This window comes from Peromyscus californicus, unplaced genomic scaffold (genome assembly GCF_007827085.1).
Source record: "Peromyscus californicus insignis strain IS unplaced genomic scaffold, ASM782708v3 Scaffold_23__1_contigs__length_62951481, whole genome shotgun sequence".
In the NCBI taxonomy this organism is placed as follows: domain Eukaryota; kingdom Metazoa; phylum Chordata; class Mammalia; order Rodentia; family Cricetidae; genus Peromyscus; species Peromyscus californicus.
In genome coordinates, this window is record NW_026294534.1 from 5439346 (window position 1) to 5458549 (window position 19204).

Below are 19204 nucleotides of genomic sequence, written 5' to 3' on the forward strand. Positions count from 1 at the left end.
TCGTCCGCTCTTGTGCTTGTTCCCTGACAGATACGAGCCACTGGCTTCTGTCCTCCTGGGCGAGAAGAAGGGTCAGCCTGCTGAGGAGAGATGTCGGCTAGTTCTCCAGCGGTGTCAGTTACAAGGCTGGCAGGTTGGTGGCCCACAGACTGTGCAAACGGAAGGCGAGGGTTTGAAAGGCATGAGTCATGGCAGTAGCCACCAGCCTCCCTGGCAAACACAAATTCCCTTGATATGTTTGGCAAGGCCCAGCACTCAGTGTGTTTGCTGGAAACATGTCACCCTGTATGACTTATGGGTTTTTAGCACCATGGGGGCCACAGGAGAGGCCAACCCGCTTTTCCAGCTACGCAGAGAAGTGACTGAGCTCAGGTCACTTTGCAGGACTCCTACCTGTTCACGGGTACTTTGTAGCCATATCAGTCACGGTCTCCGCTCTGTGACAGCGTACCCGAGGTAGACAAAGGATCAAGAGAAAGGGTTTCCTTGAGCTCACAGCCCCGGCTCACGGTCCACTGGTGCCATTGTGTTTGGGCTCCTGGCAGACTGAACATCACACCACAGTGTACATACATGAAAAGAGATGTTCAGATCATGGCGTGGAGGAAGCAGAGGGGAAGAGGAGACAGGAAGAAAGGGAGGGGAGAGCACAGCTGTTTGCCTGATGACATTCAGGAGGAAGAGGAGAGGGAGACCCCGAGGCCCCAGTGTCATCTACTTCAAAGGCAGACCCCCACTGACCTAACTTCCCCTCTCTAGGGCTCAGATGTCAGTGGACCACCACCTCTTCTTAGCCACGGGCTAGAAACCAAGCCTTCCACGCTTGACCATTTAGGAGACACCCTCCAGAACCAAACTCCCCTTATGGGGCAGAATTGAGAAAACCCAGAGAGTAAGGAAATAATGTTGAGTGAACCAAGATCTCTGAGTTAGACCTGGGCTTGCAAGGCTGGAGACTCCGTTCGTGGACCCTTTCTTTGGTTTCTCTGCGCTCTGTTTCTCACCTGCCGCACAGTGAAGGGGTCGCTCTCTCTCTCTGGGCATTCCCGTGTGGACGAGCTTTGAGTCTCAGAGCATCTCACTCTTTTCTGTGTTGTACATGAACTGGAGCTCAGGAGCCCAGGGCAGCGATCACGAAGCCAGGACAGGGACGAAGTGACGTAAGACAAGCCATCCCAGGGTGCCCCCACTAGAGACGGGACGGCACCTGAAATGACAACAGGAGTGTCCTTGGTTAGCTTTAGGAAGGAGGGGATTGAATGGAGGAGAATGAAGTCCTGGGCACTGCGAACTCCCTGGGGGCCCAGGTGGCACAGAGGATGGTGAGGGGGACTTCGGTGAGGCATACGTTATTGGAAAAATGACCACAGCCTTCGGGTTTACAAGTGGATCGTTGATCTCGACGTAGAAGTGCATGATCATCGATCAGGGCGAAACACGGTAATACTGGTTCAAACGTGGAGGCAGCAGATGGCTCCACATATCAGAATGTGTCTGAGAACTGCACAACCTTCATGGGACATCAGCAAAAGCTGGCCTGTCACAGGGACACTTACCTATGACCCAGAACAAAGGGCACAGGGCTTGGGCACAGAGAAGTCATGATTTCACCCTCTGCACCACCCAGGCTCTTCCTTTGTCTTTTTACTTCCTTTCCTTCTTATTTCATCTTGATGGCAGTTGGACTTTAAGTCACAGTCTGAGGGAGGACGCTTACTCATGCTGGGTTGTCATGGTTTCACATCAGTGCTGAGATTGGATTTTAAAAGGAAGGAATTACTAACCAAGAGTGATGTCAGCTCCCGGTCCTGGAGCCTGAGACATCGACGTGGGCTCCACAGAGAATATGGTTTAGCGAGATCAGAGGGAGTTGAGGTCATTTCCGCTTAATCATTGCTGGGATTTTTAAATAGGTAATTGTAGAGTAGTGGTTTAAGAATAGCGTAATGTAAAAGGTTTCAGGGTGTGCAATTTTCCTCTAAAGAATACTCACTGGTGTGTGTGTGTGTGTGTGTGTGTGTGTGTGTGTGTGTGTGTGTGTGTGTGTGTTGAGACACCAAGAGAATCTGAAATACTTCTCCCAGTCAGGAAGTGAGTATCAGGCAGGAATCCCAGTGTAGAGGATGGTGTCCATCACAGGACGAGGCTGGGATGAGCATAGATGTACACTGGCAGGCATCAGTCTTCCCAGATCTGTGTCCTGAATAGGATACTTGAGACAGTAGCTGAGGATAGTATTAAATTGAAACATACACTGGTACCTTAAAACAAAAATCAAATGTATTTTAATAGAGGAGAGTTTTCATTTCATTACACAAGTCTATTTTCTCCTCTATTTTCTCTCCTTATTTATTTTTGTTAGATGTGTATTTGTGAGTACCTGCACCATGTGCACGTCTGGTGCTGGCAGATGCTGGATTCGGACACGGGATCTCCTGAGACTAGAACTACAGAGAGTTGGGAGCCACCCTGTGGGTGTTGGAGCCCACACCCGAACCCTTTGCAAGAGCAGCAACCATTCTTAATGGCTGAGCCGCCTCCCCAGGCCCTCCTGATCTTTTCTCCCCACACAAGGAAGTGGAAAAATAAAAAGGGGAGGGAACAAGGGAGGGGTGTGTGTATGATATTTCCCCCCAAGTGTATCTGCTCATGGGTTTTGTGTTCTCAGTTAGAGAAGACTGGTTTTCTTCGACTTTGTCAAGGTGGGACCATTTAGATCTTTCATGCTATAAGATGAATCTTTGTCTTCACAGAAATAATGCTTATTTGTATTTTACTTTTAAGTTAAACAGAAAACAATTTGCGTTAAAAAAAACTCAAGTGTTCTGATATGGAGATTCAGAGTCCTCTGTTTCAAAAGCAAAGTGTTTGTTTGAAATGTGCTGTGCCAAAAAGGTCTGCCCTTGATTCTGTTCTGGGTTGTGAATCAGTTCAGAACTTCAGTAAAATTAAGCAAGGGTCTGCTTGACGAAGCCATGGCAGCTTTGGGCATCTGGAGCACAGTTTTCACACCGCCACAGCGCACCACAGCGCAGTGTGTTTTGTTAAGCAGTTGACACTCAGCATTGGCCCCTAACTGGTTGATATTAAATTAGTGGTTGTTTTCCACGTCTTTAAAAGGAACACTCGCAGGCAGAAGAGACTTACGAACCTGTGGAAGGTGTTAGCTAGGAGTTCACCTCTCTTTACTGAGATATCACTTCTTAATGTGTGTCTAAGAGCATGCGCCACTTCTTCCTGGGTGCCTGCACAGGCCAGGAGAAGGTATCAGAGCCCCTAGGACTAGAGCTATAGGCAGTTTTCAGTCACCTGATGTGGATGATGGGAAACAAACTTCTATGTCCTCTGCAAGAGCACCCAGTGCCCTTAACCACGGAGCCGTCTCTCCAGCCCCTAAAACTTTATTCTTGTATCATCAATGGAATGAGTCTTGGGGATCTTGTGGTTTTGTCAGTCCGCCTTAACTTTAGGTCAGTTAACCTTAACCTGGTATGGTCAGTCTTGAATCCTCAGAGCGGGACTCCAGCTGTTCGGCTCCCGCCTCTTACTTGCTACAGAAGCTCATGAGCACCAGAGCCTCCTCCTAATTCGAGGCATCCAGTTTTGGGAGCTGTTGGGTTTGTTTGTTGAGATAAAAATGAAGGAAGTAGAGGATATTAGAGTGAGGAAGGATGGGGGGGGGTCGTATGGAGAGGTAGGAAGGGACAAACACATGGTTTGTTCCTTGAGTGTCGCTGGTCTAGGGACAGTACATGAGGAATTGGGGGTCAATAGCCACTGCTTTCATCTGCATGTGGGGAGGCACCTACTCAGCACTTTCCCCAACTTTATTGACTTTGAGCCTGATAACAGCTCCATGGAAAAGGAGGAAAGTAGCCACAGTGTAGATGTGAGGGCGCTGAGCTCCGAGAGCTGGACTGCCAGATCAGCAGACTGGCGGAAACAGTGGGTCCAGTTTGCCTTGCTGAAAGGCAGATCTGCTGAGGCCAACCTGGATTCTGTCTCAGCCTTGTTCCTGCTTCAGCATTTAGCTCGCTCTCTGCCTTTCATGACAGCTACCTGGAGTCATTTTGCTCAGGGTTCAGAACTCGAAAGGGACAGATTGTGCTTAATTACGGAGCTTTGATCTCAGGCACTTCCATATTCCTGTATCAGTGAGCAGTCTGCCCTCTGCAGCTGGTATCTTTCCTGTGCTTCTCGTTCACTGAGCCAATGCGGGAAAGCCGAGTACCACTGCCCATCGCAGGCCGGCTCTGCAGGAGTCCTCCTTGCCCAGACCACTATCCCTGCTGCCTCCCAAGGTTAGCGGCTGGACCGAGAATCACATTTCTGTGACTAGGAAACCATCAACAATACATTCCGGGTACTTTTTACATAGACACCCAAGAATTGTGAGCTGTCAAATTGGATCACACAGAAGACCGGTCGACATGATTCAGGAAGCTGTCTTAGAGGAGGGACAAGTGGGGTCTTGCTCTGTCTGTGCTTATAAGAAACATATTGACCCATCCAGTCCATGATTAAAAATGACTGTACAGTGTGTAAACGTTTCCTAAGTAGAGTTTAGGCATAAACTATTATACATAAGGCCAAATCATTTTGAGCATCTGTGTAAAAGCTGTGGGTCGCGGAGATTTCCTCCAGGGGGTTTGGTTTTCCAACCTGTAGTTCCCAGTGTGTCTTTCACACACTTCTCCCCTTGCTAAACCAGAAGGATTCTAGCTTTCTTTCACAGTGTGAACTGGTAAGTGCGGGTTCTGGCAAACTCCCCCACAATGCTGTCCTCTGAATACTCAGAATCCCTGCCCTTACATAATGTGGCTTTATTTCAAAGAAAGGGGAAGAAAATCAGGACAAAGTGGGAGGGAACCTTCTTGTTGGTGGTTTCCTGTTCATGTTTAACACAGAAAAGCATGTTTAAAAACCACAGAGAACTGCTGGGCTGAGAGATGGCTCAGCAGTTAAGAGTGCTTGTTGTTCTTCCGAAGGACCCGGGTTTAATTCCCTGCACTCACACAGTGGCTCACAACCATCTCTAACTCCATTTTCAGATGATCCAATGCCTTCTTCTCATCCCTGTGGGCAGCAGACACACAGGCAGGCAACATGCTATAAACATAAAATAAATAATAAAGTCAAATATGTGTACACACACACACACACACACACACACACACACACACACACACACACACTATTCCTGCTCTTGCAGAAGACTCAAGTTTTGCTCCTAGCACCCGCTTCGGACATCACACAATTTCCTATAATTCCAGCTCCAGGGCCTCTGACACCCCCTTCCGGCTTCTGTGGGCATTGCACATGTGTGGTGCACCATACATACATACATACATACATACATACATACATACATGCGTGCATATATACACTCAGACATAAACATACACATAAAATGATAAATTACTCCTAAATGTGTGTGTGTGTGTGTGTGTGTGTGTGTGTGTGTGTGTGTGTGAAACTACTCAGAGCTCAGAGATGCACCCTTATTTGCAAGACAGAATTTGAGTACTAGTGTCTTTGCTAAGAGGAGTGGAAGTTACCAGAAATGGCCTGAGTAGAATCTTCATGACTATCTCCATAATGTTGATTTCGTCTTCTCCCTGGATATAAACTAAGAGTCCATGAATTACTTCATTTGTGTGTGGGGTAAACCCAAGTAGATTTCATTAAGTCGTAGTTTAAAATGAGTCATTGGACCATCTACAGTTTGTAATATTATTGTTGTTATTATTTCTCTCAACATATTCACTTTTCATTCAGAGTTACTGTGGGAAAAATTTGATGTAACCCGTCTCCAGTTACACACCTCTGGACAGATGCCCCATCAGCAGACATTAGGCCCCTCTGGGATATTCTTATTTTACTTGGTCTTTCATTTCTGTAAAGTGAAAAACCTCTGAAACTAATTCTAAGTGGAAAGATAAGTGCTCTAATCCGATTTTCACACGTTTCATATGCATCAACTGGCTGTAGGGAGCTTTCTTCTGTGTGGTTATTTGAATGCTATATTCATTTCTCGGCCATCTGGAGGGATGGTGGATGGAGAATCAGATCTGTTGGAGTGTTCCAGGATGCCATGCACACAGAGCCGACACTGGGAGCCACGGGGGGTCGGTCTGGGGGTGGCCTTGCTCCTTCTCAGAAGGCTCTCAGACAGACCCATAGAAGGGGTGTTTCGTGCAGATTTCTGACAGGTTAGGTGGAAGGAAGGTGGGAGTATCCAGTGCAGTCCTGGAAATAAGTCCTAGGATGTTTTTCCCAGAGGCAGCAGGTTTTAGAGTGTCCAACCTCAGAGATAGTGTGTCATCCGGTAGCTGAAAGATACAGTGGACACAGGGTGCTCCTGGGAGCTTCCTCAAGATCATGCAGATGGAAGGAAGACATGTAATGGGAGCCTCAGCCTCACCTCACCTGTGAGTTGAGATGGGAAACTGGTTTTGTTTCTCAACTTCAGTTGAGGAACTGCCTCCATCAGATTGCCTGTAGGCAAGTCTATAAGGGAATTGTGTGCGTGCATGTGTGTGTGTGTGTGTGTGTGTGTGTGTGTGTGTGTGTGTGTGTGTGCACGCGCGCACATGTAAAAGAAGGGAGAGACTGACATTGAGAGACTCAAAGAAATAATAAAATCCACTCACAGAAACCAAACCCTTAAATCATTTTAAAAATGTTAACATAGTATTAATATTTTAAGAATTTCATACGTGTATATAATGTATTTGATCATACTCACCTCAACTCCTCCCCTAACTCCTCCCAGAGCCCCCCAGCTCCTGAAGCCTCACCCCGTCCAAACTCCATGTCCTCTATTTTACTTCTTATAGCCCACTGATTCCAGTTTGTTCTGACCTTGAAGAAAACAGACTGCCCCACCCCTTGGAGCCACCACCTGCCGGTAGCTTTCAGCTGGGGTGGGTTCTTGTGCCCTGGCTGGCTTGATCTTCTGCAGGTCTTGTACTGGCAACCTCGGCTGCTGTGAGTTTGTGAGTGTCCCTGTCATGCTCAGAAGACATTCTGGCTCCAGTCTTCCTGATGCCTGACTCTTACAATATCCCCTTTCTTCTTCTATGATGGTCCCTACACCTTGGGGAGGGGTGTCATCTAGACGTCCCATTTATGGTTGAGTCTCCACGGTCACTGATTTTCTGCACTTTGACCAGTTGTGAGTTTCTATGTTAACCACCCCCACTGCACCAAGGGAATTCTCTCATGAGGACTGAGAGCTGCACTCATTTACACAAACCCTGAATCCTAATGAAATACACATCCCTTCTTAATGTGACTGCTACAGAATGGTCCACATTTCATTCTGCATCTGTGAAATCCGTGATTTGAAAGGATCCACCCATGCCGTGCTGAGAACAGCAAGATGAGCATTTACCATAACATTAAATAAAATCAGCCGGATGAAGGATTTATTATTTCATTAATCTAAAATAGTGCAGTAGGGAGAAGATAGGGAAAGGAGGAGCCAAGATACTGTGAAAGTTTTAACTGCCCTGCTTTTTTCTAATGTGTTTTAAGACAAGGCGGTTGTGTTAGAACCCTCAGCTCTTATTAGCACAATAAATTAATGGTTTATAACCTTTATTTTATCACTCCAGGAGCACTTCATAAATCACCCGTAACTGTGAGCCAGAAAATAGCCTATAAAGTGGCTTTTTCTATTACTTCTCTTTCTCTGAAAATTAACAGTGTTGAAAAAAAGTCAACACGAGAGATGTAAGTGAATCTCTGATCACAGTATTCTAACTGGAATCCTTGTGTGTTCATATCTCATTCCCTCCTTTCTCATGTGCTGAATACTCACACACCTGTGAACATGGTACGTGTAGAAATCAACATTTTGTTATAAAGCAATATGTATTCTTGATTTTTAAACCCCTGAAGAGGAAGTTAGGGAGCCCTTTAGGAAGTACCACTGGCTTACAGTCCTGTAGGGAAGAGATGGTCAAGAGCTGAGCCACATATATCAGAGTAGGATCCATAGTGGGAGAGAGGCAGGAACACTGTGTCGGCAGATCCAAGGGATGTGGTTTAGATGGGGCAGTGGCAGTCAGATAAGAGTTTCTGTGCGGTTCCCAGGCCACTCAGTTCTTAGGGGTGACAAGAAGCCAGGCGTGAGATGGGGCAGCACAGGGGGACCCAGGGGAAGAAGGGAGCTGACCCTGTGGAGTGAAGGTGGCCAGGCAGAACTGGCAGTGGTGTTTGGCAACTGAGGCCAGCCAGCTGAGAGGGCAGGGGAGGGAAACTGGGTTCTCAATCTTTACCTGAGTGTCAATCACCCTGAGCTGTTTTCCTACAAGTGTTTCAGAGCACTTGTTACACACCGTGAACTACAGGGAAGGAACCTCGGCATTTTCCCCTGAGAAGCTGTAAGGAAGCTGGTGACGTGGTCTGTCCTGGGCTTTCAGGGGCTTCCAATGGGAACAGGAGCAGGCCTGAGAGGACAGTAAGCACACTAATGCTGTCTGCCATGGGCCCGCAGAGGAGCAGTGGTGTTGGAAGGAGATGGCAGGGGAGGCAGAAGAGGGGGCATAGTCTGCCTTCTACAGCCTGCAACATGCACACTTCTGAAGTCACAGGCTAAGATTAGAGTCTTCACTATCAGAATATCAGTGCAGATATGGAACACACTTGGCCCCTCACAAGTGTAAATTTACTTAAACAAAAATCACGAGTGGCACCCCAAAGGATGGCAGAGACTGTGAATAGGACATAATTCAAAAAAAAATTCAACATTAACATGCCACTTGACAAGTTTTGGGGAAAATCAGAAACCAATATAAGTAGTTTTGAATTTCTGAAATTGTGGTGAACAATATCACATCAGATGCCAGGAAGAAGTGGCAAGGATATTCCTATGTTTAGAAGTGAAGAGAGCATCCAAGCCCAGTGTGGCGGAATGATGGCAGGAACTGAGAACAGGCTCACACTCACATGTGTGCACACACAGGCTCACACTCACGTGCATGTACACACAGCCTGGTGACTCCAGTGGCTGCAGTGATGAATGAGGGCAGAACTGAGAAAAGGCTCACCCTCACGTGCATGCACACACAGCCTGGTGGCTGCAGTGGTGTCCCAATGTGGGGCCATCATGGCTGCATTTGAGCATGACTCACACCTTCCTCAAGGAAGATAGCCATTATCCACCTCATATAGGCCTCTGCTTGGAAGGTTAAATGTGCCCCCTAAATGAACACTGGACCTGGTACATCGGCTTCAGCCGTTTTGGAGGCATGGTCTTGCCTGGCTCTCGGCAATGTATGTCTCGGGAATGGGATATCTTTATGAGCACTTTTGGCCATATTGATATGATTTCTGTAATGAAATAATATATAGATTAACACAGTGACTCATCCACCAGTGGGTTCAAAATAGTAGTTCAATTTATCACTCCCTGCTCTGCAGACCCTTCTATTGTAGGTGAGAGTAATTAATTTTTCTAACATACAGTTACATGAAATTCAAGCCAAACTATCTTCTTCAGAGACCACACTATTCAGTACTCCATCAGATGCGTGTATTTGTGATTATCTTTTCTGTGTTGGAGTGAAACTTCAAAAGCAGTCTATTTATAACAAAGAGCACTTGCATTTTGTATAAATTTATCCTTGAGCATGTTTAAAAGTACATTCAGACAGTCAGAACCAGACTGCACATAAAAACATTTCTGTTTAGTAGATTTTTCAAAGCTACCATGAAAATGTAACATGTTGAGCTTTTCATAGTATAATTAATATATATTTATGTTTATGTAAATTATGAAAATAATGGCTGTCCTTCCAAGGAGCCAAGCAAGGCATCAAGGCAGAAAAACGTGTGTATTCAGCCTGGAGAGAAGGAATGGAGAACGGTAGTCACTTGTCTGAGCATCTGGAAATTATGGACCACGTTCTACTTGCTGAGTGGTTTCAGAAGTGGTCATGAGAAATGCGTACCTGTGTGTGTGTGTAGGGTACACAGGTGGAGAATGGTGGAAGAGTCTGTGTAGGACAGTTGGGGGAAATGTACGAGCTAAGTACCTTCGTGCTGTGAGGAAAAAAGAACCAAAAGAGCTGCCATGGGGACAATGGACTGTTCACAGTACCAGGACATTGTAGGGTCTGGAGAGAGCCAGGAGGGCTGGAGCCAGGAGGGCTGGCGGACGGTGACAGACTTTGGAGGGTACTCCTGCTGAGAGGAGCTGACCTGGTAGGCACAGAAGTTGCTTTGCATAGTAAAAATAGCACAGCATTTTACAGGAGCACAGTGACATTCTCAGATCCACAGGGAGACAAACAAGCCCAGTGGGGGCCTCTGCAGACGTGGGCACGTGGGAATGTGGGATGTGGGGAAGAGAGATCATCTTGTGTATCAGCACAGAGGAGCGATGTGTTAAAGCCAGGAGCAAATTGACATTGTGAGTGGACTTCAGAAGATACCAGGACACTTTCTGGAATCTTAACATCCCAGTGAAAGAAGATAGTTATTTTTAATGCAACTGTATTTTTATAATGTCATGAAACATGGTACAGTTACTAAAATAGTATATGGGTTTAGATCAAGGAAAATTAGAAATTTTAAAGGTTGATTCTGATCAGTAATAATGAAAATCAAGCGTTTTGTTTGAAGCATAGAAACTCATCTCCAATAAGATATTTCTCATTAAAATACAACATATACAAATAGCATAGTCCAATAATTATAGACATAGAAATAAAGAGACATTACTGAACACAACACTAACACGAACTGTGAATCATTCAGTAAGGGCTGTGTGTCTAAGCATCCGCCCCTGCTGGTATATAAAGATTCCTCACATCAGTTTTCTGCTTCAGAAGAGTGAGTAGGAAGCTGCCATGACAGTATATAGCCTTTCTTTCACAGGAGGGAAAGGGGCTCACTCTCAGAGACAAATAATCATGCTACAGAGGGCTCTGAAGGCAAAATTCAAGTGTTTGCATCCTGGCTTGCAGCCTACGTGGAACAACCAAGGTTTTAGCAAGATGAATATATCAAAGGCAATATTCAAGATGACTCCAAGAGCAGGCAGAGAATGGAGACTGAGTCAGGAGGAGGACTGGTCTCAGAAAAGATGTGTTGTCTTTGTTTTTGAACCATGTTACACACATTTTATAAAACAAAATACACAGTTTAAGCATATTTTAAATAGTTAAGATTTATTTTATATGAACTATTTATTTTTAAATAATTGAGGTTTTTGACTATTATCCATTTCCTAAAGGAAAGCTGTAAACAAACCTAGATACACCTGTGCTTCTGTCTTCAGAGATAAGTTGTTGATGATGTCTGCTATCCCAGAAAAGAAACAGTGTGCGTGGATAGATGGAAACTGTGTGGGAGAAATGACGTTTGTACATATCTTGGGATTGAGGCACTTCAGGACATCCAGTAACAAGGCCCTCACACTCACTGAGGTGTGAATATAGGAGAGGAACTCATTGGCAGAAGAGCAAAGTGTAGGAGAGTCCTGTCTAGATACGTGGAATTCAGTGTATGCTTGGGCAACAGGTCCCCTCGGCCTGATTCAGTCACTCCAACCTGTAGATGTGTGAGTCATCCGTGATGGAAACTTCAGGGTAAAGAACTCATCGAAGAATGTAGACATGTGGGAACTGGACTAGAGAACTCTGGGAGTGCAGAATGTCAGGTGGGACCTGTGGTCAACACTGAAATGGAGGTGGCAGGCAGAAGATGTGACCACGGAGCGGAAGGAAAGCTCCCAGAGTGACTAGAATCTGACTACGTAGCATGTAGCATGCAGGCAGCAGGCTGACAGACATCATGGCAGCCTCTAGCTGATGGAGACATGAAGTCACAGGCCCTGTCCCAACCTGTTGAACTAGAACCCACATTTCAAGCTGCCGGAGGGATGAATAAGCGTACTGCAACTTCAGACAGTCGTTTAATGTAATGTAAACCTCCAGATCCTTCTGGAGCCCAGAAAACCACCCGCTCTGTCCATCATCTATCTCTCCATCTCACATTCAGCTAGACAAGCCCTACAGGCTGGACCTGCATGCTTCACAGGTGACCCCTCTTTTGCTATATGTACAGTGGCTCTATTCATCTCCTCTGGAGGCATGTTTCCTTCATAGCGTCATTTCCAAACCATTTTTCCATATTGCCTATGTATCACCAGAACCCTTCATATATCCTTTAATGGGTACAGTCTTTTTTCATGCTCAAGTAGAGACACAGGACCCTAGCATCCTTCTTTAGCTTACCCACAGGAGGGGCAGTTACTCACTGTGTTATTGGACGTAAGACATGAATGAATTAAATGAGCCCACACTTGGGATTCAGACAATGGATTTGTCTCGTTCATGTTCATGGGGATTCGTGGACACACGGGGAGTGATACAGCTTCCTATATGTAAGGTCGGCTCCATGTGCATCTTCCCTCATTTCTGTAAGGCAGGGGAAAGTGTGACTCATGCAAATTATCCTGGGATAATAGTTACATATTTTTCTGTTGTAAGATCCATTTCAAAGGTACTGCCAGAAACACACAGTACTTCTAAAAATTTCCCTCAAGGAACAGGGAGAGTTTCACAGGATTCCTTGTTACCTCCGTATTAATCCAGCCCCCATGCCACCTACACCCTACCAACCGCTGTTCCTGTGTTTGTCTGCCTCCGCAGCCCACATTTCTGAAAAAGTACCCCAAGAACTGGAACAATAATTGGAGCTTTGGAAGTCATCAATGACAATCTTGTTTAATTCTTTAAAGTCTGACACTTCAAAGCAAAAATATCCTAATGTTTTCCTGAGGAGCATCCTGCTGGTATGATCCACAGATGGCTTGCTCTTACATGGGTCAGAGTGACATAAGAATTTTAGTCCCCAATTAGAGCACTGTGCCTCTAGAGTGCACAAATGGGCCTCTGAGCTCTCCTTGTGTCTAGTTAGTGAGAAACAGCCTTGCAGGAGAGAATGTGACCAGACCACTCACAGTAGTGAGCTGAGTCCCTGGACTGACATCTGTTGAATCTTGACTTGAGATTCAGTACCGCACACCTCTGCAGCCATTTGCTAGGACAGCAATGGCAGCCTGGGCCAGAAGCGTTTCCCCAGTCAGTGGCATTGGCTGGTACTGGCCATGTACATACCTGGCCTTCCAGATTCAATGTATCTAAGTTTCCCTCCTGAGGGCTCCTAGGCTTCTGTCCTTGTTAATCCCAGACATCATGGAATGCAAGAGACTAAATCAGGAAGAACTCTAAAATGCCAACAAACCTGCTAATTCCATTCCTTTGCTAGAGAAGAAGTACTTGGTGCAAATGTAGCATCTTTTGAAGACAGACCAAAATAAATAGGAGAAATGAGAACGGGTATTCCATTACACAGGAGAGTGACTGCACACAGTAACTGTGTTAGATTAGAAAAAAAAGGGTTTGAGAGTCCATACTACACAGAAATGATAAACATTTGGGAAAACAAGAATGTTCTTCCTGGTTTAAATATTACATGCCCAAACATCCTGTGGTGCCCATAGTGTTGTATGGTATCCCTTGTGGATGGACAATTTTATACATTGTTGTTTTTTTTTAAATGAAAACTCAAAGAGACCATCTAAATCATACAAATACTGAAGCTTCCAAAGAACATCTCCAAATAGTCCTAATTCACAAACGAATTATATAGCACGAAATAATGTCAGGTCCACCATCTTTGGGTATCTGTAGACTATGCCTTGCACTTAACAGGATATTGCAAAGGCCTCTGTTTGCTGGAAATCTGTAGACTATGTCCCAGTATTTGAATGAGGGATTTTTCAAAACTGTCTAACACAACGAAAGTAAGAACTCGGCCATTTCACAGAGATCTGATCCTCATCTTTACAGGCTATTTATATGTGAGTTCAGACTTCCATCCTCTTTCCTGTGACTCAGAAGCCTGGGGGCCCTTTCACATTCAGAGGCCCTAGTCCCACCCTATCAATACAGGTTCATAGAGGCAAAGCTCTACCAAACACTGACCAAGAACTCTGGAAGCATGGCCACAGTTCTAATCCTATCCCTGCAAGTGTCTGCCTACCCAGCATTCTTCCTTCCCTCCTCACAGCCGAGCATCAGGGTCCCTGCTACTTCCTCCTTGTTATCATCCCAGCCCAAGGCTCCAGCAAGAACTCTGTTTTCCTACATCCACTCTAACTGGACATGCAGATCCTCCCTGGACCCTGCAGTCCTCACCTCCACTACCCATCTTCAGCATCACTACATCTCTAGAGTAGTGTGAGGAAAACCCACTTCTGTGGTTCTGTGCTTCTGTATTTGTCTAGCATTTTTATGTGATCTCAAAGCTGTTCTTTGGAAATCCCCTGTTGTGAGGTCTTACTACCTTTTTCTGACAAAAGCAGGTCAGGTGAGTACTTGACTATACCACTGTGGACCATCTTCAGTCTCTTTTCCCCATCCCATGGCTGCTCCACTGTGGACCATCTTCAGTCTTTTCCCATCCCATGGCTGCTCCACTGTGGACCATCTTCAGTCTCTTTTCCCCATCCCATGGCTGCTCCACTGTGGACCATCTTCAGTCTCTTTTCCCATCCCATGGTTGCTCCACTGTGGACCATCTTCAGTCTCTTTTCCCATCCCATGGCTGCTCCACTGTGGACCATCGTCAGTATCTTTTCCCATCCCATGGCTGCTCCACTGTGGACCATCTTCAGTCTCTTTTCCCATCCCATGGCTGCTCCACTGTGGACCATCTTCAGTCTCTTTTCCCATCCCATGGCTGCTCCACTGTGGACCATCGTCAGTATCTTTTCCCATCCCATGGCTGCTCCACTGTGGACCATCTTCAGTCTGCTTGTCTTTCTCACTCTGCTCCCTCTGTTATTCATTCTATCAACTACTGAACTCCATCATTTAAGCTGGCCTGCTGAAAGACATCAGGGCCTGATTTAAGTTCTCGGTGTCTTTTGGACTTGTTTACAGCCCAGAGCATATCCTCTCTTGCCTTTGTAAACCACCTTATACAAAAACTTTACAATTCTTCCTCTGTTTTATTTTCTTTCTAATCTGAGTTGGTCTTTATTCACATCTCTAATGCTTCATACTTCAAGAATGTGAATCCCTGTTCTTCAAGAGATGTAGCTGTGGTGTCCCTTAATAAAAGAATGAAGAATTGGTCACTGGGTCCCTGAGGCCTGAAATGAAGGGCACCGAAGCCCCACTGAAAGTGGAGAGGCCAATTTTTAATCTGACTGTGGAGATGAGCACTGATGTCAGTTATGAAGGGTGATTGAAAGTTGGACAACAGACCAGCAGCAAATGCAGTCTTTCCAAGCCCAATGGTCCATGGATCCATATTGCTTACTCACCTACATACTCCCAAAACTCATCAGGACAATCCACTGTCTAAACATGTTTAAATGAACTTCATAAAATTCAATCCAGAGTTCCAAAATTACTTTGTGAAATTTAGACTTGAGTCTCTAACATTCCAGCATAGCCAGATTGTATACACACACACACACACACACACACACACACACACACACACACACACACACACGGAGGTTTTTGCTGACATGCCCTTTGTGGTGTAGTGCCAGCTCCATGAAGGCACTCCTCCTCCTCTCTGTCACACAGCTATACGTCCAAGGGCCTTTCAGGTCATCTTCCCCGACCCTTTAAGATGCCCTAGGAAAAGAAACTGGGAATCCTCCCTGGCATATCTTGATCACACCTCTGGACCCTTGTGATCCTTGTGTATAATACAGTCATCGGATAGAACATGTGTTACCAGAGTTTTCTCACCACTAACATCCCCGAGTAAACAATCAGCTCCCCAAGAACAAGCAAGGTTCGCCATCCTTATTTTCCCAAATCCCAGCACAATGCTTCAGATAAACCGACTATAGAGTTTTTGAATGGCTTCTGGAAATGTCACTTTAAGAAGCCGCTTCATCTCTAGCTGCTTCCTGCCCAAATCCTGTCACAGCAAGGCTGTGGAGCTAGAATTGTCTATCCCCTGCTCTTTCTTTCCCTGATCTTCTCCATGTGCTCTGCTTCCCTGCACCAGGCCTCTCTGAGATTTTAAGCTCCTTCCATTCTGTATTGTTTGGAGGGTTTCTGTCTTGCTCAGGGTTCAGTTTCTCACCATGAGTTGAGTCCCACAGACTAGGATGCAGAGCAAAGAGGCTTCCTCCTTCAACATGTCCATCTCACAGATTTGTTCTGCAGTGCTCAGAGACTGGGCCAACTGTTCTTCCTACCCACTACCAAATAAGTCAGCAGTTAGAAGACTAAAAAGACCATGAATTATGGAGCATGATGAGGGAAAGAGAATTGCAGTATAATAAGGGGAAAAAATGGACACTGCAGAGAAGCAGCCTTCCTGTGTGACTGTCTCAGATTCCAAACAACTTAGAGAAAACCAGATAAGATGCATGCCTGCTTAATCAAGAACTGTTGGGAAGGGAACAGAGAGCTCTCTCCACTGACCTGCATGATCACCCAAGCTGGCAGGATACAAGTTCAGGGTCACACTCTGTATGAACTGTCATCCAGTCAGACAATGGGCCACAGTTAGGGAAGAGTTCAGCGGGAAGCTGGAGTCTACCGGTGTGTTTAGTGTTACTCAGGGAAGGGACACATAAACTCCTCTGGCCAAGCATTCTGAAGATAGGTGTGACCTGTAACCCTTCCAATACCTAAGGTGTGGACACGCGTGCCAGCCTGTAGTGTGGCTGTGATGTATGGTATAGATTGAGGGCTGCTGTCATTTCTGTCTCCTACCCATGCTTGGGAGCACACATGTCAGTCTTCTTATGTTAATGATGGTTGTCTCAAGTGCCCAGCTCATGATTGTGAAAATTGTTGGAGCGGTATTTGATCTCTACATAGCAGAATGGTACTCCAGGCTTCCCCTACACTTCCTGCTGGGACACAGCAGGATCATCTAGGATCTGTGCCTCTGAACACTGGCTTTGTGAGCGGCCACCCGCACATGTTCCTTCACTCTGTAGCTTCTTAGACAAGAAGTGTAACCCACAGTAAAGACCATTTAAAATCTCCGTAGCTTTTAAAAGGCCATTCTGGCTTTAAGACTTTCTCAGAACGCTGTTTTTATCAATGGCAGTCCATGCAACTGTCTTTGCTAGTGACCCTGTTAGATAAGCTTAGATAGATGCCTCAAGTGCTCTCCATAGAAGTTGATTTGACGGCATGCTGAAATTCTTTATACAACAAAATTGTGAAGAGTCATATCCATGGCACAGCTCTACTGTTTGTGGAAATATCTGTAAAACAGGTGCTCAGAAATTACTTTGTGGAGTTTTTCTATCATGCTAAACTTCAATAACTGTCTTAGTTAGGGTTTCTATCACTGTGAAGAGACACCATGACCACAGCAACTCTTATAAATAAAAGCATTGAATGGAAGTGGTGGCTTACAGTTGCAGAGGTTTAGTCCATTATCATCATGGCAGAGAGCACAGCGCCTGAGATTATGGCAGCACCCAGGCAGACATGATGCTGGAGAAGGTGCTGAGAATTCTACATCTTGATCCAAAGGCGACAGAAAGTGGTCTGAGTCACTAGGTATGGCTTGAGCATATATGAGACCTCAAAGCCTGTCTCCACAGTGACACACTCCAAAAAGGCCATACCCATTCCAACAAAGCCACATCTCCCAATAGTGCCATTCTCTACGAGATTATGGGGGCCAATTACATTCAGACTACCACAGTAACTAGAGAAACATAAATACTTCCTGCATAGTAATCCACAGTGCCGAGGTGAGGCAACAGAGACCCCACGTTTGTTTGGTCTTGGCCTCTTTGTGGGGTTGGGTTCTTTTGTGCTGTATCAAGTTCTTCCAGCTGAGAGGAGGAAGAGTATGAGATGAAAGCCACCCTTGAGAAGTGAGGGGTCCTGGCATGGGAGAGTTCCTGGAGGGCAGTGCTCTCTTTACACAGCATTGAGACCAGCTCCATCGTGCCGCCACCGGGTCAGCAGCCTAGAGCTGCTCTCACACACTGACCGTTGAGGAAACACACAATGCGTGTTCCAGAACAAACAGCTTTAAATTTTAATGAAACAAATTAAGAAATGAATACCTTGGCTAATTTTGTTCTTTGTAGTTTTCAGTCCTCTGCCCTAAAAATCTCCTGCCTCACCATTTTCCTACCATCCCTCTGACATCTTCTTGCAGTGAAATGTGACCTTACGGTTCTGTTCATGTCGTAGATGGGAGTCCACAAAGTATTCCTGAAGTACTGGCATGTGGACCAGCTCAGCGACCTGTGGCTCCAGATGCAGAGGAAAATTGTGACTTGCCAGAAAGGTGAGCACTCCCAGGCCCTCAGACCTCTATGATGTGAATTTCCCAACCACACAGTGCACCTCTGAGCTTACATGTCAACATGGTCAACATCACAGTGGGCCTCCCAACCCCCCTGAGGAAGCTCCATCAGGAGAGCTGACTCATGGGATATTGATGAAGCTTTATTTCTTAGTTTCCCCTATCCCAGTTCCCGTATCAGTGTTTGTAGACCTTTCCTGTTTCATTGGTTACATTCTACATGAAAGTGTGTAAGTCTTCAACTTAGTCCCCATTTGGTGGAGGGAATAAACATATCTTACCATTTCTGCACCTTGCAGATTGCCAGTTATTTCGGTCTCTTGGGGAAGCACAGGACACTGTGAGGTTGTGCCTGGAAATGTGCAGTGGGACCACCCACCCCCGGCCCCTGGTGGCAGCTGTGATGCAGGTCTCTGTGGCATCCAGTGCAGATCTCAGCTGTGCTGGGTTCCAAGAGCTGGAACCAGTTAATTGGTTCCCAACCAGCATGTCCTGTAACTCTCCTTAGGACTTAGAAAGCCCTTGGCTCTATTTTCCTTCAGGGAGTGATGATAATATTTGGTGTGATTTCTTTTATGGCTGTTGGCATCCATTTCATTATAATTTTGGGATAGATTTCACTTTGAATTTGTTTTCTATCCAAATCTAAATGACTACTAAAAATGTGCGTTTTTACTAAACAGCCGTTCCTCACATAAAATGGATATAACCAGTACATTAAAAAAAGTGGGGGCTGGGGATGCATTCAGGCTCGCCCACACATGTGCACGTGCGTGCGTGCATGTGTGTGTGTGTGTGTGTGTGTGTGTGTGTGTGTGTGTGTGATATCTCTTGTGCAGGTATGGAGGTCAGAGGTCAATGCTTCCCC

At 45.7% G+C, this 19204-nt stretch overlaps 1 protein-coding gene across 1 annotated transcript in view; it reads left to right on the top strand.

Annotated features, from left to right (window-relative positions):
• Nucleotides 1-19204, top strand: part of Myo16 (myosin XVI) — a 394847-nt gene that overhangs the window by 297662 nt on the left and 77981 nt on the right. Inside the window, 2 exon segments of the mRNA XM_052751634.1 lie at nucleotides 31-133; nucleotides 18222-18318. Of these exon segments, the coding sequence (XP_052607594.1) occupies nucleotides 31-133; nucleotides 18222-18318 (200 nt within the window).